Source organism: Miscanthus floridulus, unplaced genomic scaffold (assembly GCF_019320115.1).
Source record: "Miscanthus floridulus cultivar M001 unplaced genomic scaffold, ASM1932011v1 os_1711_2, whole genome shotgun sequence".
NCBI classification, from domain to species: Eukaryota; Viridiplantae; Streptophyta; class Magnoliopsida; order Poales; family Poaceae; genus Miscanthus; species Miscanthus floridulus.
The window spans coordinates 18549-40000 of record NW_027097867.1 but is presented as its reverse complement, the minus strand read 5'-3'; the positions used below and the strand labels follow the sequence as shown (position 1 = coordinate 40000).

General features: G+C 47.1%; 2 protein-coding genes across 2 annotated transcripts; both read right to left on the bottom strand.

The window, feature by feature from the left end:
* Positions 1–8893: 8893 nt before the first annotated feature.
* LOC136534238 (protein RER1A-like) lies at positions 8894–13121 on the bottom strand. The gene is made up of 3 exons (XM_066526699.1): positions 12593–13121; positions 10060–10240; positions 8894–9313 (listed from the first exon to the last, which is right to left on the bottom strand). Exons 1-3 carry the CDS (start codon positions 12952–12954, stop codon positions 9263–9265), a joined length of 594 nt encoding a protein of 197 aa, XP_066382796.1. The 5' UTR covers positions 12955–13121; the 3' UTR covers positions 8894–9262.
* Positions 13122–19682: 6561 nt separating this feature from the next.
* Positions 19683–20903, bottom strand: LOC136534239 (uncharacterized). Its single transcript, XM_066526700.1, has one exon. It carries the CDS (start codon positions 20901–20903, stop codon positions 19683–19685), a length of 1221 nt encoding a protein of 406 aa, XP_066382797.1.
* Positions 20904–21452: the final 549 nt, after the last annotated feature.

The window sequence follows — 21452 nt, the reverse complement described above, 5'->3', positions numbered from 1 at the left end:
TTGGAGGCCAGCGAGCCCCTCCGCTATTGTTCACAGCAAACATTGTTCGGATACTGTACACCTCAGTTAGTGTTCACTTTTAACTTTCACCACTGTTTACTCTCCACACACGATTGTTGTGTACATCATTTACTGTTTGTAACTCCTTTGCCTATTGATACGCCTCTACGGTAGTCGGCGCGGCGATCACGCCTACCGTGCTAGTATATTCTAATATATTAAGGCAGTTTGCTTTGGCCGCCTCCTAGCCTGTCCATGTCACCTTAAATTTTGTTAGCCCTTCGATCTTCCCATCCGTCGACCCAGATTTCGTGAAGCAAATTTTACCGAAAGCAACTTCTCGTGATTCTCCTGACCTTATCCAGCTTCTCACCTGCTTCTCATTGGACTCTCCTGCTTCTCGTCCGAAGCCAGGTAACAAAATATATATCCAGCTTCTACTTCTCCTTCCTAAAACTTCTTAGAATATCTCGCCTCCTCCTCTCATCTCACACCTCGTCGCTCCTAGCCCCGACGCGGACACGCGACACAGACACGGTGACAACGGCTGATGCAGCGGCTGTAGCCCTCCTCCTCCTCCTCCCCACCCTGGCATGCCATCTGGCCCAGCATCATGGCTCACTACGCCAGGCACGGTCAGGGCGCGACGGCGCTCCCAGCCTATGGCGTGGCTCCGCCCGTGGCCACCGACGATGGCCATCCCCAGCGACGACCCGGCGCGACCGCCGCCCCCCCCCCCCCCCCCCCCGTGCCTACCGGCGTCACTTCCCCCGGCGTTGCCTCCTCCCTCTAATCCGTGTGTGCTACAGTGCTCCAGGAAACTCTAGTTGTCCATGCTACAGGTCAGGGCTAGCACATCACTGACCCCACCCCGACGGCGGTGCCCTGCTCCCACATCGAGATGCTCGCCGGCGACAGTGGCGACGGCCATCCTCTGCTCTATTTCTTCCTCCTTGACCTCCCTTGGGCTTGGTACGGTAGCCTAAAATCCCCTTTAACTCCTTTGCCACCTTATGTCTCTAATCCCTTGATTTCGCTTTCTGTATGTATGTATTATTTTTACTTACACATACAGTTTGTGTTCTGAAAAAGAAAAACCTAACCATGTCTCAAAGCTTTCTGTTACTGTTGTGAACCTTTTCAAAACATATACAAGTGTATGCCATTGCTCATCATGTACGTACAAGAGCAGAGGTCGTTGTCTTTTGGGTATGTCTATATACCAAACTAATTTCTGCTCTGATGAATGTGATGTAGCCTTCTGTATGTTTTTTTAGTTTTGCTTTAATTTTCAATTATGCCTCCTATATGTTTTCTACCTGTTTAGAAACATGTGAGTTATGTTTTTAATTAAGATCCATGCTGATGAAACTGAACCTTCATATGTGTTCTCTTTCATTTAGTTAGGCAATTCTATCTCACAGGGATGATCGTCCTCTTATCTCGACCAAGTAACCGGTGATCTAAGATGTTGGACTGCAGACTTCTACATAGAGGGCAACAGTCAGCGAATAGGTAATCAACATCATAGCAAATAATTTCTAAAGGATTCACACGGTTGTCTATCGTTTTGGTGGATCTACAATCCACTGAAGATTTACTTCCGTATACGCCCTTTCTATTTCAGGATCGCGACCATATGATTTAACTATCCACTAAACTCCTTGGGACTAGTTTAGTAGCTGTTAATTAGAGAGACCTAGGCAAACAAAGGAAAAAGACAAATGTTTCAGGTCAAATTTTCCATGCTTACTATTTTTTTAGGTCTATACAAGATTATTAGCCATTGTTCTTAGTTAATCGACCTTGGTTTAGTAGGCGTTATTTAATTTGATTCCATTCCTGATAATTGTAATTTGTAGGAATTATATAATTTAGCTCACAAAATGGTTTGCTAGGCAATTAGGCAGCCTATCAGTCGTTCTCTTCGTATTTAATTCCAGTTCAGTTTATGGTATTTTCCAGCGTTTCTCTCCTTTTACTCAAATGATATTCATTGTTGCAACTTGATATGGGTCCATATAGCTACTGCAGGATTGCATGACATTTGGTCATTGTACTATCGGAACCACAAAAATGTGGAGTTACATGAGAGGTTGCTGCCATAGATTAACACATATTTTCTAGGCCTTCCCTTGGTATATTTATGGTTGGGTAGAGTAGTATATTAAGATATATGATTCTACCAAAAATCTCTTATCAGTATATGTGATTTTCCTTTACATAATTTTATAACTTATAAGTTAACACTTTGTTCAAGTTAACCATACTTTGTGTTTTTACTTTAGGATTCTAGTTTCAGGCCATATTAAAATTTTGGTTTATCATTTTTTCTGAATCTACGTCTTTTAAAAAAAATTGTCCAAAAATACTAATACCAATGTCATTTATACACCACTTAGGTCCATCCAGATGATTCCAGTTACTAGCCTAATTACGATGACTTGCTGAAAAACTGAATTATGCATTCCAATAATTTCTCCACCTGCTATGGAAGGTAAAATATTTTCCCAGTAATTTTACAAATTTGACTGAGGGAGTATGCGGCATATATTCTTTCGAATACTCAGTAATTTTTTCAGTATTTAGCTACAGAACATAGAATGCATTCTTCAGCCTTAGAGCGCGCTCTTGATTTTAATTCTTCACTGCTAATTGCAAATCTAGATTTACTCAACCTTGATGCTTTTCTTTGCAACAAAAATATGAAATACAGCTAGCCTAAAATTATGTGGTTCTAGGTTAACTCTACTTTGAATAACATAGAGTACGATGTCCACTTTTAGATTGCCCTTGAATATCTGATACGATGTCCATAGTTCGTTCATGACTTACAGTGGACCCCAAAGAAGGAGAAACTAGGCAGTGCTTTTGGAGGATGGACAAGGTGTTAGCTTCCTATGCTACAAAACCCTCGTCTACCGACAAAGGACAAAATGGACCTCCCTCTATCTAGATTGTTGTCATCTGAACCTTTTTTATGAAAGATATTTGTCTTGATATTACTGACATGTTTTTAAAATTCCTTTGTGCTTATTGTTGTCTATCGAAAACTGACCATACATGTTCTAGGTATTTGCATGTGACCCCGCTTTTCTTTTCGGTCTTGTGAGTTCTTGTTGTTGCATAGGAAAGTAGATGGACAAATGGTGGCAGTTAGGACAATAGATGGTGAGTTCTTGTTTAACCCAGCCACTTTAGTTGTGTAATTCTTCTTGGAAACATGATAACCTAGAGCGTATGGATTTAATTTTTCCTTCATTTTGGTGTGCTTTGCAGGAACAAATACTGAGATATGTCTTTGATTGCTTAGACACAAATGGTGTGGTCTATTGTGCTGTGATTGGTGTTGTGCTTCTATTCCTCAGTTAACCTTTGCTAAATAAACCAGCATTATTACTCATGGTGTATGCATTGGCCTTGATTATTTCTTATGCCATTGTAAGGTTTAGTTTTTGGGTCACTGAACAAAGGAGAGGGATTGGGCTAACTTTAGAGTTTGCATTTTGGTTTGTTTTTCTGTGACTTCTCTACTTACTTGTGCAGTGCAGACTTCTCTATACCATCAGGTTGGAGACCAAATGGATGATTTTTTTATCCTTTATTATTTCGTTGTAGATTCTCTTATCTCCTGATGCAAGATGAATTGTATTTAGTTCTTAATTTTTGCATGTTCGGTGTTTGCCCTACTAAATCTAATATCGTCTGGTTTTACTTTATTTCTTACAGTCCGGTGTGTAAACACTAATGTTTCGTGCAGTCCTACTCCATAAAAGGTATGATGCTTCATCAAAATAGTCCTCTTATATAATGATGCTGCAGTGAGGCTTGCTTCTTTTAGAAGCAATGAGGGTTACCGCAGTAGTTTAGTTGAAGTAAAAGAGTAGGGGTTAATGAGGCTTAGCAATTTGAATATGCCCATGAACAGTTATTGCTTAGTAAAATCCAGTACAATTTTTGATTGTTTTTACGTGTCTATGAGAATTAAATTCATTTGATTTAGTTACATGAAGTCTCGAAGATGAAAGCATTACAGAAAATGTCCCCATTCGTGTTTATTACTAGCCATCTTAAAATTGTATATACATATCCTCTAGCAAATGTAAGAAACAATTAGGTCCATTTTATGATACTGATGGTCACTGAGCTACAGTGTATGCCCATGAACAGTTAGTGCTTAGTAAAATCCAGTACAATTTCCGATTGTTTTTATGTGTCTATGAGAATTAAATTCATTTGATTTAGTTACATGAAGTCTCAGAGACGAAAGCATTACAGAAAATGTCCCCATTCATGTTTATTACTAGCCATCTTAAAATTGTACATACATATCCTCTAGCAAATGTAAAAAATAATTAGGTCCATTTTATGATGCTGATGGTCATTGAGCTACAGTGCTATTTGGGCAAGGTGACCCTATTGTGTTTAGGCCTAACACTTTCTATTTGATGAGCTCTTCATTTGAGAAGCTACTATGAAGGTGTGTACTTGAAATAGAGTGAACAATTCTAAATTGCTTCTATGGTTGCCTTTATTCTCATTTATTAATAGGGTGAAACCTGAGATGCTAGATGTATTAGTTAGGATGGTAAAAACTAATGTTTAAGTTCACTAAGTTATGAATTTAATTAGTTGATTGATCAATGCGTGTAGCATTGACTTATATAATACCCTCTACTTACCCTTAGTTTATTGGAATTAAAAATGTTGGTTCATTTCCAATTTCCCAACTCCTAATGACTAACTCTAGATTTAATAGAGGCAGTAAGATCAGAGCACCATTTCTGTTCCTTCTTTCTATCTGATTAGCACATACACAGCCTAAGATTACTACGACTCTCACCAATGTTTCAACAGAAACACTATTTCTTAGCTTGCATTGAGAAAAAAAAAATATTAGCTTATCAATTTAGGGTAATGCATTGTCTTGTAGTTTCAGTATTTCTTACCTGGTTTTCATATAAACAAAAGGCTTTCAATCCTGCGCTGTATCTTTGGTTGAATAACCGACGCGCGTCGACTAGTATATGTTATGCACACATGTTTTCCTAGCAAAGCAGCCAACTAGTCCAATATAGGCTTTGTCGAACAGCAGCGACAACATTGCAGCATCCATCCAGCTGATCGACTGATGGTTTTTACGGCTAATAAATCGGCTGTGGCTATTTTGTTATGAGAAAAAAAAATATTATATCATGACTGATAAGTCGGGCTGATAAGAAATTCGATTGGAATAAGAAGCCTTTGAATTTAGCTAGTACTAATAATCTGTGCACGGATTTCAAATATGAAACCATCCATTTCTAAAAAAAAGAGGGAAAAGTTCTGAAAGCATTTGCATTGTACAGATTGTAGAATTGTTAAAATTTGGTTCTTGTCCATTATTTGCCATGCCGTTTAACATGGAGCGGGAATAATATCAATTGTGGATTTTATTCTTTACGTATTTCTATTGTCACCCGTGTGTCACGTGGTAGTAGGATTATCCGCACATAAAATCAACATTGGGGGTTTGGTGAGATGCTTAGCAAGAAAGAGGAAAAGGAAAAACGAAGGGCCGGATGCAAATGTTGTCTGCATCTGCGTTAGTGTGTAGTATGTGTGTGTTTCACCTACAGTTTTGTACATCTTTACCCATCATCTCGTGAAAACCCCAAAGCTCACCACAACCAACACCACTTCACTTCCCAACAAAAAAGAAAAGAAAAGAGAGAGAGAGAGAGAACACCACCACATACAGGGGCGTTAACCTCAAAAAAACATACAGGGGCGTTCATTGGTGATGAAAGGGAACTGGCTCCCTGAACCGGGCTGGGGCAGGCCACACTACGGCCCTGGAACCGCGTTGGCTTGGATTCTGAGCGGAATGAGCGAAATAAGCCCAGCCAAACTGTTTGTGTGAGGATGATTATCTAGATCGCCACCGTGGTCAATTATCGCCCAGCAACGGCGATGGAAAACGCGGCCCCGACCCTGCGATTCCGAATAATCGGCCTCCCACTCCTTCGCTGCCCCTCCCGGTCTCCTCGCTCTCCTCTAGATCCGGCGCCGGCGGCCAGGCATCCACCTGCCGCCGCCCTGCTCCGGCCAGGCGGACGCTCCCCCACCATCCCCACCCCGCGCCGCGCCTCCTCCGTGTGCCCCGCGGTGGCCTCTCCGTCTACCGGAGCCGCGCCTCCCGCGCCGCCGTTCGTCTCGTTAGTCCTCTGCGGCGGATGGTGGATCCACTCGCCCCTCGAGCGAACTCACTTTTAATATTGCCGGTCGGAGAATCACAAGCAACAAATATGCATGGCCCCTGATGAGGAGAGCAAGAGGAGGGTGATCGGATGCACAAGGTACCTTAGGCACATTGGCAGGCACCGGCTCTGTGGAGCGCCAGTCATCTTTGCCACCAAAGCGGCCGTCCGCCCGTCCTCGCTGTGGAGACCGCTGGCGTGTGGCGTCCCATGCGCCTACATATGCCGTGCGGCTACTTCGCGGGCGTCGCACTGACCACCATCGTGCAGGTCCTGTCCCCCGCACCCCCGGATGAAAAAGCCATCAAGCAATGCAACACAAAGGTACTGTACGTGGCCGAGGAAGACATCCGGCCTGTTCGCTGGTTGGTTCATGGGCTGGTTTGGACTGACTGGTGCTGGTTTGTTGTGAGAGGAAAATACTGTTGGCTAACTGGTTTGGGCTGGCTGAAACCAACAAGCGAACAGGGTGATCGGCGGTTGGCGCCTACGTGGTCACACGGTCACTATTCAGGGCCGCGGCCGCCCCCCCCCCCCCGATAGGAAACCAGATGCTGTTCATAAAGCCGCTGGCCAACTTGTCGCCCAGCGAGATCTTGTCGTGTCACTGTGGGAGAAGAAGACCGACAGGATGTCGTTCTGGCAAGTCACGTCCCCGAAGATGCCCTCTGGCGCTGGTCCATCATCGTGCACGCGCCCGGGGGGGGGGAGCGAGTCCTACCCGGAATGAAGTAGGAAGGCACTCGTGCTGAAGTAGAGAGGCACGGGCGCCCGCAGCGCGTTCGGACGCAGGTCCCAGTCGCTGCGAACCGAACCGTGGCCTAGCTCCTAGTCACAGGCCCACCGTGGCCCACTCCTCGTCTGCCTTCATCCCGCCCCACGCGCGCACTCTGCCCTGCGTCCGTCGGTCACCCCTGACACGTCCTCTCTCTGTGTGTGCGGCCCTCAGGAGCTTGGATGAGCATCTAAGAACAAACACACCCCTAGCGCGCCTCGACCGTAGCGCCTTCATGTCCGTCGGCCCCCACGGCCCCGGCACGTCGCATGACCCGTTCGCTGGCCCCTGACTCACCCCAGCTCTACAACCTAAAACACTTGCAACATAAATGCAAAACTAATGAAACATTTAAAAACATGCGTTTGCAACATGCGGTGAAACACATGAAACATCTAAAATAAAACATCTTGCAACTTGTAACATAAAACCACTTGCTGCAACTTAAGACTGAAATAACCGAAATATTTGGAACATATCGTTGCATCATATGCAACACCAAGATAAAAAACGATTACAGCGTACGTATAGAAATACGTGAAACATTTTGAACAAATGCTTGTAACATACCTCTCAAAACACTTGCAACATATACAATGTGTGCAACATACCTCGATCTACTTTTAGCAGCATCAAGATGAAAATAATTGCAATATACATCTGAAACGCCTGAAACACTTGAAACACACATATGCAACATACGGGAGGGGAAGGCCGGGCCGTTCGATTCTGGTTGTCGGGGTAGGAGCCAGGCGCCGAGCCGCGAGGCGAGCACCACCAGCACTGCCCGCGCTCGTGGGTGCCCTTGCTTGGCCGGGGAAGACCTGAGGTGCCACGGCACATACGCCCCAGCAGCCATGGCGAGATCAGCAGCGTGCGCGATTGCGATGGGAAATGAACAAACGGATGGCGAGAGAGCGAGCGACATAGGTGTCTGGGATAGGCGCGCGGCACGGCCGGTGATAGGGCGCGGGGCGGTGGGGCATGGCACAGCAGCCGACGAGCGCCGACGTGTGGCGTGGGAAGGGGCGCGGAAATGAGTGGCCACGTTGCTTTTGGGCCGTGCAGGTAAGCATAAAGGAGTTAGGGACACGGGCGGATAACACGGTAGTGGAGATTTTGTTTTTTGTTTGAGGTCTGCTACTGAGGAGCCGTGTCCGGACGGACGTCCAATTTAGGGGAGCCGCATCTAGACAGAAGTCACGGACGAACGCGAGTTGGATCATTATCGAATGAAGTACATCACCGTTAGCGACTACCTCAACAGGAGAGGTTCCTCTTCCTCTTCCTCTGCGCCTCCTCCGCAGGGGCACAAACGCATGCTGACGTCGCTGGTGGCGTTGTGCTGCATACTTCTATGCATATATGTATCATGTATGGATATGGATGGATGTTATGTGGTTGATCCAGTCATCCAGATGACCCAGACAATGAGCCAACGAAGGTGAAGACTGAGCGACCAACGAAGGTGAAGACTGAGCGACCGGCGGGCAGCAGCGGCCTGGCGTGAACTGAAGAACATCCTAGAGGATTTCCCCAAAATACTTGTTTAGCTGACAGTTTTCTTTTGTCAGTTATCTTGCAAACTTGAGTCTTGTGTTGTTGATTGACGAATTTGGTCACCATGTGTCGCTCTGTTCCACGAGATCTTGTCTAGGCTAGTTAATCAATCAAGTACGGTAGGTTAGTCTAGCGTGTGATTCCGGTTGTTTTTCTCCCCCATCTGTTTCTGGACGACAAAACTTACTATATTTCCGTTATCACGGAGCCAGGGAGGGGCCACGTTTCGAGGAAAAAAGAATTGTCAAACGCTAACAGCAAATATTCTGCGTTTGACTTTTGATGTTTGATATTTATTTATGACACACTGGGTCAAATATTCTGCGTTTAAAGTTTTAGCATTCTGTTCTGGTTTGATACAAAAGAACAACCGCCTACTTCACCTGCCCAACTCCCAACCAAACAACTTGCTGAGAGCACAGAGCTTATTGTTTTAGGGCCCAGATATGTATGTAGTAACTAAACGAAATAATTTATCTGAGACGCGAAACTCGCTATACAAGCATAGGAGGAAGGAATCTAAGCACAATATCGAATTAAACAGTGAGCCCAGAGTCAGAAACAGGAGCGAATATCCGTCTACCTCTAGATATGAATGAAGTATTACACTTGGTATTTAGCACATCAAATATCATCATCCGCCGTATCTTGTTCCCCTGCCAAGCTTCCTACAGGGGTAGGTTCAGAATCAGTCTTTTGAGGAACTGGTGCTGGCCACACTCTTCTTCCCACCATATTTCTGGCATCACAATTGTAGGGCAAATCATGAGAAATGAAACAGCTGACACTTCACCAAATACATAATATTGTGTGGCAACTGCACAAGCATTTCTTTAACATCACAAAGTACAGGTCAAATTGATCTGTGAACCGCATCTAATGACCTTTAATGAACGCAAACCTTATAATAATAGACAGAAAGAGAAAAACAGTCTATGCCAGTGTTATCAAGTCATCTGATTAATTGCAATTAATTGTCCTAGTTGGCATCCCGGACTACTAGAGTACTAGGGGCCACGACTCAATTAGGCCAATTAATTTTCTGGTTATCCGATCAGTCATCGATTAGTCACGATTAGTCAGACGACCAGAGACAGAATGGAATTGCTGGGCAGTTGAGGACATGGGCTGCATCTGGGATGGCTTAGATCACTTGGGCTCATGTTTTTCAGCCCAATTTGCAACCGCACATGCAGCCACCACCCTAGAGTTATCTTCATGCTTGATTTGTACTCTAGAACATATAGTATATTAGTATATATTTGGTATATTAGTCCTGATATATATAGGACGACTAGGACCGACCAGGGCCGACTAGTCACCTAGTCGGTCCCATGGCGACTAGTCTTGACAAGACGACTTGATAACTTTGGTCTACATGTTACTTAGACAAGCAACTCCCATGATACCCACAGCAGTTGGCGTCAAGCGCATGACCATTCAGTGAATAAACAAAAATCAATGACTTTAGTGGTAGGTACTGACCTGCTTCCCGATACTGAAAGGCACATATTTGTATTTGATCATATGCACAATCTGGCGCTTCATTGTAAGGACAAAGAGAACAACCCAGTAGCAGAGGAGTATAGGCCAGAAGACAGGAACATCAAACACTGAGAAGAAAGTCATCACAAAAGCTATAACAAAAGCTTTTGTGATTGCATACCTGAAAGATAAGGAAATAGATGTTAGGAGATATATTGGACAGGAGCCACAGGAAAGAGCTTCTGTATTAAGAATTAAAAGAACTAATTTAGAAAATACTAGAAACAAATGAGCAAACACTAGGGATGCAAGTTTTGCTTTCTCTCTGGGTCATTGGGTTCACCCAAAACCCATTTGATTGATCTAATATGGATTTCAAAGAAAAGCAAATGGGATAGAAATGAACTAGCTGGCCCAGAAGGATAAAATTATAAGCATTGAATACAAAGAAAGCAGTCAAAACACTTTGTATGCATGCTATCAATAGCATTCTCACAATAAAACCTTGCAGGGTAACAGTTTAATCAACACAACTCCCAACTGTGGTTAAATAGAAAAAGGAGTACACGACACTAGTTATGGTGAACTATCAACAAAAGACTGAACACCTAACAGAAGACTCCTGATGTAAATTTCAGAAGGCAATCATCAATTCAGAAAGAAACCATCAGTATCTGGCTACCTGAACTCTTTCACCAAAGTGGAAACACTTCAATCTTGGGCTAAAACGAATTTTACCTTAATAGCTCACAAAAATATAAATGATACAAACTATGTCAGGTTATGATGTAAGTCGTATTTTTAGCTGCGATATCAGTAAATCCCTCCCATGCACGTTTAGCTATAGAGACCTCCACAGAACCACCCTCGGAAAATGATATTGCAGAGAAATGTCACAAAATACAACTTAAAACCCACTACAACAAGCACATGGGTAGTGCATAGACAAAAGGTCAGACTGCTGAGCAATAGTAACTAGGCAATGCGGACTTTTGAATGTGCGATTATCAGGACTCTAACAAGCTATTGTGTGGCTGCCGTTTCGAAGAACAGAAGCTATATTACGCATTAAGCAGCTTACTAAGGCCCCGTTTGTTTCCGCTTATAAGCGGCTTGTCGGTGGAAATAAGCGAGAATCCCGCCAAACGCTTTGCTTATTTCCACCGATTCTCGCTTATGTGGTAAGCCGCTTCAGAGATTTGAACTACGAGAAGCGAAAAGCGAGAAGCGAGAAAATCTTCAGGGCGTACCCAGTGCAGAGAGCTCCCGCTCTGTGCGGGGTCTGGGGAAGGATGTCAGTGGCAAGCCTTACCCTCGCCTGTGCAATGCGAGGAGACCGCGACTCGAACCCGGGACCTTCCGGTCACAGGCGGTAAGACTCTACCGCTTGCACCAGGCCCGCCCTTCAAGCGAGAAAATCTTCGCTTAGATTATAATCCAAGCGTGGCCAGGAGAAGTGGAAACAAACAGGCCCTAATAATGATGACCCAGGCATATTCCTAACGAGGAAAGAAAGAGAGATTCAGCAAGAATCGCCAAAACTATTCAAAAAGTTGGACTAGTCCAGATAGACACCATTAAAAATACATGTACTTCAACCAGAATGAAGGATGAAGGCACTTCAGACTAATTCTAATTTCAAGGAAGAAAGCCCCTCAGTCCCATTATCTATCTATTTTTTTTGGTGGAACTACATCAGAAGCATTTATGTTTCCCACATCATCCACTGGAATCACAAAACCTATATGGTGCAATTGCAGGGACACAACATACCTTGAGTGGGTTCATTCAGCGATTTGGCTGTGGTTTGGCAGATAATTGACAGGCTACACGGCTTGGTTGTGTCGGTGGAGGGTATGTAAAATCAAGAGTTCAGCATTAATCCACACATATCGACAATAATTTTGTACCTAAGGTCATGGCACGCTGACTTGGAATTAAACAACCTTAGTCAGGTGACACGCAAGCTTCGTGACACAGAAATCTAACACAAGTTTATAATTTTGTAGCCATATTATTTTCTCGCCAAAGAAATAAATGGAAAGATCCTGTACTTTGACAGGAAGTCTACCAGCTGGTAGTTTTCACTAGCTAGCTTATGATTGATCAGAACAGAATGGACTGCACAACTGTTATGTTTCCTATTGATGATGGATTCATGGACACAACCACGTGAACATCAGCTTGCCACAGTTGGTAGACTTGTGTGCAAAATATAACTTACTGCGGCCTGCGGGGAGGGTGAGGAGTAGCTGAGCAACAGTACCTCCAAAGTCAAGACAGATTCGTAACTGGTTTCCGAAATGCAAATTGGCTTGGTTCTGTCTGGATTATGAGTAGTCGTGCCTAGCTATACAGAGAAGATAGGACGGCGAGAACTAAACTAGCGAGGCCGATCCGATCGCCCCCTTCCTCGAGTAAGTAAATACATACACGGGAGCGAATCACCCCAGCCGACCGGAGATAGCAAGAAGGCCAGACGGATCTGGCGAGGCGGAGAGGCAGATCTGGGGGCGAGGACGAGAGATCTGACCAGAACTTGAACTCGGCGAGGCGCCTGATGAAGGGCTTGAACTCGTCGGACCCCCGGGTGGGCAGCGCCGGCCCCTCGGCGGCGGCGGAGGGGTCAAGCTCGGGGTCGACCATGGGGGAGAGGAAACCGATGAGGAGGTTGAGGAGGTAGATCCCGAGCCCGTAGGTGACGATGTAGAAGCCCTGCACCATGTAGACCCGCAGCGCGTAGATGGCCGCGGCGGCGAGCGTGCCGAGCCACCGCCCCGTGGCGTGGGGCGTCGAGCGGTCCAGGTAGTACTGGAACGCCCGCGACGCGTCGCCCCGCCACTTGGCCGCTGCGGCCACGGCGCCGCCGGCGCCGGACGAGTCGCCGCCCTCCATCGGATCGGATCGGGGCGGGGCTGGGGGCTGGGGGGTGGAACCCTGGCCTAAGTCAAGAGGCGAGAGGGGAGGTTGGGGACGAGGCCGAGGCGACTAGGTTCGGCTCGGCTTCTCCGGTTGGGAGTCGGTGCCGTTTACTTGCAGCTCGGCGTCCGCTCGGTTCTCTTCTCAAGACTGGGAACGGGACGGACGGCGTCACCGTTGCCTTGCCATGGCATATACCGTCCTTCGTCGATTCAGGATTCTTTCTCTGTGTGCTGCCTCAGCGACAAAATAAGTCGTTTCATGTTTTACTGCATCCGTTCGGCAACTAAATAATTTTAAATTTAACTAAATTTATATAAAAATATTAATACTTATGATTTATGATTTCTGATACCAATAAGGATCATTAGATTAATTATGAAATGTATTTTTATTACAAATTTATTGAGAGAAATAAATATTGGTACTATTTTTTATAAACTTAGTTAATTTTCTTAAAAGATAACTTGGTTTAATTATAGAATAGTAGTATTTGTTTTACACTGAGAGAGTATACAACGAAGGGACTACGACTAAAAAACCAAGGTACTTTCATCATTTTATATAATAGTAGTTTATAAAATATTTTTCCTATTTGACCTTCAATAATTGTATGGCTAAATTTGTCTTCAAAATAATTTCTAAAATTTTTTGGCCTTGGCAAAAACATACACGTGTGTTGTAACGAAAGGGGAAAAATCATCATCGTACACCTAGATATTATTATGAGTTAAATGCACCAGAAATCCATTAACTTGTGAGGAGGTTTCAGTTAGGTCCATCAACTTTCAAAGTGGCTTTTTGGGTCCATAAACTTAGTATGTGTATCACTTAGGTCCATATCGCTCCACATAAGCTTCTCATGCTGACGTGGCCGGCTAACCTGTCCTTCTAAAGCAATTGTTGACGCTTCATTTCGTCAAACATTCCGTGGCCGTGCGAGCAGGTGTCGCGCCACCGCTGCGGGCGCACGAACAAGCCCGCCGCGGGCACGCGGGCGAGGTACGGAGTGCTCGAGGCTTGGTTGGCGCCGGCGGCCGCGATGCGCGGCACTGAACCAGCAACACGCACGGGCGCCGTCATCCTCCTCCTGGGCATCCCCGCGCGCTCGAGTCCGGCTCCGGCACGGCGTCCGTCGAGCACGCATGCGCGCGACGGGGTGGCCATGCTCCTGACCGCATTTGCCGGCGGCACCACGGCGGCGCAGGCTGCGGCAGACGGGCTACGGCCAGACTGCACCACGTCCAAGCCTCGGCTGCCGGTGCTCCACGTCCGGTCCGAGGACTCAAGCGAGGTGGGCTCCCAGGAGGGCGTCCACGGGTGGGCGGAGACGCTGTTGCTCCCAGCCGACTCCTGAGGCTCGGTTTCCGCGCGGACGTCCCGCACCAGCAGTAGGTGCTTGCGCGCGGCGCTCGGCTCGACGAAGTCGTCGCTGCCGACCGGCGCGTTGACAGAGCTTTTGTGATCAGCCCCGGCCTCGACGATGGAGCAGGCCTAGGGCGAGCGAGAGCGCTGGGAAAGCGAGGGAGGCGAGAGGAAGTGAGCGTGAGTGAGGAGGGTGCCGGTCTTTGTATTCATGCACATGGGAGCGAGGTGGCAAGCGAGGGTAGCACAGAGGAGCCACGCGGCGTCGCTCTCCTGCCTGTGGTCGACCATGACGCCATTCATTTCTCAATCCTTAAGGAAGTAACCAATACTGCCGCAAAAATACACGAAAACATCTATCTTTGTCCTCTCTTAACTCTGAATCCGTTTAGTTTTGGCACAAGCGGTAGTAACAAATGTTGTAGAGCTACGCGAGATCTTCAACTTTACTTAAAGTGTCAAAGTCTAATTCGGCCTGGTTGGAGAGATACAAGGTTCCAAAGTAGGCCTCGCTCTCAACCGCTAGCTGGCTTGGCCATCGCATCGCGCGGCCATGTCGTCGTCGAAGCGGTGGACGTCCGCCTCCGGCACGGAGCTGCCGAACCAGCCACAACAACATCCCCCGTCGCCGTCTCGATCGCTCGCACGCTCTAGCCATCACGACGCTCGCATGCATGTCGTGGCAATCGCTGGGGTGCCAAGTGGCGTTCCAGGTAATGGTGTCCATCACGACGCTGGGCATGTACATCGCCTACGCCCTGCCCATCTTCTTCCGCGTGACGACGGCGTAGAACTTGTTTGTCCCAGGGCCGTTTCATCTCAGACGCTACAGCCTTGTCGTCGGCTGGGTCGCCGTCCTCTGGGTGGCCCTTGTCACCGTGCTGTTCTGCTTGCCAGTGGCGTACCCTGTCGCCGGGGTAAACTTCAACTACGCGCCGCTGGCCATCGGAGGCGGGCTGCTGCTCAGCCTCGGTGCGTGGGTGCTCCACGCCCGGTTTTGGTTTCGAGGGCCCGTCACCACCATTGACGCGGCCGCGGGGTTCTCGTTCCTGCGCCTGCACGACCTCCGCGCGCTCCTCCGCGCCCTGCACGATGGCACTGCCTAGCACCAGCTTCATGGCCGACATGTGCACCGGTTCGTCCAGGTGCCTCGGGTCGTGGAGCTCCTGGGCGATCGCGGCGGCTCGGCGGATGCTCTCGGTGTGCGCGGGCACGGCCATGGCCACGGCGAAGAGCGCGAGGCCGGCGCCCATCCGCTGCCGTAGGCTGAGCCCGCGCGCGTGGCCGGTGAGCCGGGACAGTGGCCGCACCAGCACGCGGTCGTACACGGCTACCCAGACGGTGAGCATCAGGATGGCGAAGACGCCGAAGGAGGCCGCGGGGATCTCCATCTTGCCCACCGTAGTTCCCTCCGTGGCCACGCCGGCGACATGACGAATGCCATGGAGACGGAGAGCCAGACGACGTTGAAGGGCACCTCCTGCTTGTTGACACGGTACCAGAGCTGCGACAGCGGCATCGCGCCGTCCCTGGAGAAGGCGTACCCCATCCTCGAGTTGCTGGTCATGGACGCCGTGCCGCAGAGGAATATGGCGACGGCCATGGCCGCCAGGCATAGGATGCCCCCACCGCTGCCGCCGAGCCTCTGTCGGAAGGTGGTGTACAGGGCTTGCGTGATGGCGTTCCCGCCAGCGTCGTTGGTAGGGTCCAGGAGCGATGGGATGTCGGTCACCATGGATGTCAAGGCCACCAGGTAAATCCATCCGAAGACGCTCGACGGGATGCCCCATGCGTGCTCGACGGACGCCGCGCCGGAGCCGGACTCGAGCGCGCGGGGATACCCAGGAGGAGGATGGCGGCGTTCGTGCGTGATGCCGGTTCAGTGCCGCGCGTCGCGGCCGCCGGCGCCAGCCAAGCCTCGAGCACTCCGTACCTCGCCCGCGTGGCCGTGGCGGGCTTGTTCGCGCGCCCGCAGCGACGGCGGCGGCACCTGCTCGCGGCCACATGATGTTTGACGAAATGAAGCGTCAACGGTTGTTTTAGAAGAACAGGTCAGCAGACCATGTCAGCATGAGAAGTCTATGTGGAGCGATATGGACCTAAGTGATACACATGCTAAGTTTATGACCCAAAAAACCACTTTGAAAGTTGATGGACCTAACTGAAACATCCTCACAAGTTAATGGATCTCTGGTGCATTTAACTCTATTATTATTGTTTTAGACTAGTACTGTATTGCTCTTCCCAAAATCCAAATACCTGTTATCGGTAAATCTATGTTTGTGGTATATAATGTTTTTATCGCTTCCCAAATCAGTTTGTCACTTCCTCGTTTCTTCACTTGATGATAATGATAATCCAATAACATATATAAACTACGCTCACCCCATTTCCCCTCCTTTAATCCTCTGTTTTAGAAACTTAAACTTGGCTGTACGGCCTCATTATTAACATCAACTAGCTCAGCTAAATTGCGAGCTACTGCAACGTTTATAAAACATGAAAACAACTCTGCCCAGACCTGAGATTGTCCAGGGACCCAACCTCTGTCCTGACGAGCTAATACATGAGCTAACCTCTGTCCTGACGAGTTAATACATGAGCTATTGAGTTATATGAACGGGATACATGTAATATGTTTTGATACATAAAAGCGAACAGCTAGAAGTTCTTTGATTGCCTTGAACGGTGTCCAGCTTGAACAGAGGTCTCTCTCCGTGGTAAGCAGGGCGTTCACCAGCAAGCTCGAATCAGTCTCGATTACAACGTGAGAAATTCCATGTTCAATTCCACCGCCATCTCCAAGGCTTTCAGACATGCAACAGCCTCAGCCATAAGAGCATCATGTGTATAGCCTTCATTGCCTGCTCCCACAAGAACAGAATCACTAGAACTATTTCGGATGATAAAACCCCAAGCACCCATCTTCGATATTGGACATAAGGCACCATCGACATTTATTTTCAGTCAATCCCCCTCCGGCGCTTTCCATCCCTGTCCGTGCCTCCGGTTGAGAGTCGTAGTTGGCATCTGGTCCTTCGTTTGGTCCCTAACATGGTGTCATGGGGTAGTTGTCGCGGCAAGCATCGTTGTTCGTCGAGTATGTCAGTGAGTGTGGGCCTCCGATGACTCGGGTGAACTTAAGAACATAAGAGAAGATACGGCGACGTATCCTGGTTCAGGCTATCGAAGCCCTACGTCCAGCGGTGGTTGTTCCTTGTATTCGAGAGCATCTAAATCAAGGGTGACAACGAAAGAGAAAGAGATTTGGCAGGAGAATTGTTCGGTGCTATCATATGGCTCCTCGGCGGTAAGGTTTCTTCCCCAGCAAGGAAGAAAACGCTCCTCTCTCTTGCCGAGTTGCTCGGGGGAGGAATGCTCGGTCGTTCCTCTCGGCTTGCTATGCTCTCGGAGCAGAGCCTGGATACGGATGGGCATGTACCACGTGTGAATCTACAAAACATTAACCGAAACTCCTCTCTTAAACAGGATACACTTAATAATTATCCTTAAGCACCAAGGTCTTTTACTTCTGTAATTCGTACCAAGCTGGTGGACCCCATCTCCATCTCCACATATATGTACGTGTAGTCACAGATGAAGCTTCACGTTCTTCCTTGTCCGGGTTGTATTACTCCAAGCAACAAGTCCCATCATATTGGACGGTCATCATTGTGTGTTCAACCGACAAGTTAAACAGCCAGATTAAAGAGTCCAAACAATAATCACATTTTACTTTGATTTGATGAATAAGTAGTACTGGTCTTTTGGCAGACGAGTAATGGATTTTCCAGATTAAAAAAATCGAAATATGCCAATTTTACTTGTCAACACACGTGCCGTGCGTTTGAGATGCGGCTGTGCAGGGGGCAAGGCCGGCCACCTCCATGCAATGGCCACGGCAGCCAGGCACCCTGTGCGCGCCATGTTGATGAGTGACGCGAACACCTTCCTCCAGTCCTCCACGGCCAGCGCGGCGTCATGGCTGTTCCCGGCGAGGAAGCGCCTCACGAGCTAGAACACGCCGCCGCAATACCACGCGCTCGCCATGGCCCAAGACACGGGCGGCGCGGCGGCGCCAGAAAGCGGTCGACCCCTCGCCACTTGTGGCCACCGTCGCCGATGTCGACGGGGTGATGCTTGATGTGCGCCACGAAGAACTCGCCGTGTGCGCCGTCGAATGGGATACAGTATAAGCGTATAGCTGCTTTGACGTCCGCCGTGCCTTGCCTGTGCGAGCGGACGGGTGCACGAGGAGCAACGACGCCGCGTGTACAAGAATACCAGTTTTAGGCCCTGTTCGTTTTGCTAAAATTTAGCTTATTCTAATACTTATGTTAATTTGTTATAAGAGAAAAACGGTGTTCATTCATTGAAAAATAATACTAAAGTAGCGTTGACATACAGGGCCTTAGTTTCTTGGCAACACAACAGCATTCGGCATGACTCTATGCAACGCAGTCCGTAAGTGTCAGCTCACGCGGAGCGGTAGACAACAAACCGAACCGTTGTGCTAGTGCTGATGGCATGGAAAGTATCACCGTCAAAAATATATATATACTCCAAGAGTACATATGAGGGCACAATTATCTTTGAGTTAAATGTACTCTAGGTCCACAAACTTGTTTAGGGGTGCCAGATAGGTCTATAAACTTGAAAAATGCATTTGTGGCACAATAATCTTGAGTTTTGGTTCACTCTAGGATCCATGTTGCCAAATAAGCAGGTTTATGCTGATGTGGCGTGTCCAGGGTGGACTGAGCCTCCCAGTAGTGTCACGTGAGCGGCGCGTGATGCACCCAGCCAGCCGCATCCTCTTTGCCAATATGCAGAAAGCCCCCACCGCATCCTCCTTTTCCCCATTTGACCGAGGGTTTTGTTCTCGAGTTTGTCGTGCGGGAGGCAAAGAGACATACGAGCGGGAGAGGCGACCGTGGAAATCCTTTGCTGTAAGTACTAAAAAAAGATCTTGACCATGTGTTAGGGGGCATTTTCTCAACCCACTTATAAGCCTTCTCATCTAGCACCTTAAGTTTGTCCATGTTTTTTGTCCACTGAACTACAGTACTAGATCTTGCACATGCCCAGAGTTGTTTTTTCAAGTTCTCACATTTGAAGTGCTGTTGGAAGTTGGAGTACATGTGTCTAACACAAAATCTGTGCTCAGACTCTGGAAATACTTCACCCACAGCTTTAATTAGGCCCTGCAAAATTCAAGTACACAGATTGTCATAAGTATACAACAATCACACACAGTTGTCATAAGTTCACATATTTAACATAACTTGGACTACAATGAATGGAAGATTCCTCACCTTCTGCTTGTCAGTCATTAGTGTTCAGGGGTATGTGTTCTCAATCCCTAAATCCTGCTTCAGTGTTGTCAAGAACCATCTCCAAGAATCTAAACATTCCACCTCAACTACACCAAAAGCAATAGGGAAGATGCAATCATTAGGATCAATTCCAACTGCAGTAAGCATTATACCACCATACTTAGTCTTCAAATGGCACCCATCCAAACAAATAAGAGGTCTGCATCCTCCAAGAAATCCCCTTTTGCAAGCACCCAGAGACACATACAGTGACTTGAATATGTTGCCATCTAGGTTAAGGTAGAAGGTGTTGTAAGGATTGGTCTTTCTCAACTCATGTGCATAATCCCAAAGCATGTTATATTGTTCCTCTTCATCTCCCAGCACCTTTTTCATAGCCAACCTTCTAGCTCTAGCAAGCTTGGTCCTTGATGGAGTAAGATTCCACTCCTTCTGCACTGTCCTAGAAAAGTTGGACAGTGACATTTTTTGGTCTGCTCTGAATGTCTCAATGTATTTCTCAGCAAGCCAAGTAGATGTGCAACTCTTCAAGACCCATTGCTTCTGGCAACTGTGTTTCCTAGTATAAGTCTTGATCATCATGCCATTAGCCCTCTTATCATATGATGCATAAAAGAACCAAGGACATCCTTCTAAACAGTTAGCTTGAAGCATTTTCTGTTCATTCCTAGGCATCTTGATATCCACTCTGTTCCTAAGACTGTATTCAGTTATAGCCTTCCTTAGCATCTCAATAGTGTCAAACATCATACCCACCTTAAACACTGGGTGGGCCATGTCCTCTAGTTTGAATGACTTGAATTTGAATGCTGGTTCACATTCACCATCAGACTGAGGTAATTCTTGCCTATCATCATTAGTTGACTCCTCATTTTCATCATCATCATGAGCAACTACTGAAGTTCCAATACTGGTCCTTCCTGCTGCCCTCTTAGTTCCCTTAGCTATCTTCATCCCTTTGGCAACACCTTCATCTGTCACATGTTCATCAACATTGTTAACAAAAAGGTCATCATCATCCTCTAAGTCATAATCACTATCATCAAAATCACTATCATCACTTGAGCTGTCATGTGCATCTTCAGGGCCTTCATCATCTGCTGCCTCATTGTTTCTCTGCCTTGTCTGACCTTTGGATGGGCTGATCACTCTAGGCAAGGATGCAACAGGGTTTGCAACTACATCATCCCAATCTGAGCCTGATGTAATGGCCAACAAATTCATCCTAGATGCTAGAGAAATGCCTGTGTTGAGTATGATAGAGCAAATTAAGAATCAATTGATGGCAAGGCACTACTCCAAGGAGAAAGAACATGGAGATATGTGGCAGGGTCTAATATGTCCCAAAATAAGGAAAAAGGTCAATAAGATTTCTGAGTGGGCAAACACATGTTATGCCATCCCTTCTGGTAAAGGAATCTTTCAGGTTCAAGATAGGGACCATAGTTACATAGTTGATATAGGACTCAAGAAATGTGAGTGCAGGAGATGGGATCTCACTGGAATACCTTGCTCCCATGCCATCTCATGTCTTAGGCATGAAAGAATTCCTACAGAATCAATGGTCCATGACTATTATAGTTCTGCAAGGTTCCTTGTAGCATATGGTCCTAAGATCATGCCATGTAGTGATAAGACCACCTAGGAGAAGGTATCTGCACCCAAGGTTCTACCTCCCAAGTATGAGAAAAAGGTGGGTAGGCCTTCAAAGAATAGAAGGAAACTACCAAAACATGGAGTGGCTATGACATGCAACTACTGTGGAGACAAAGG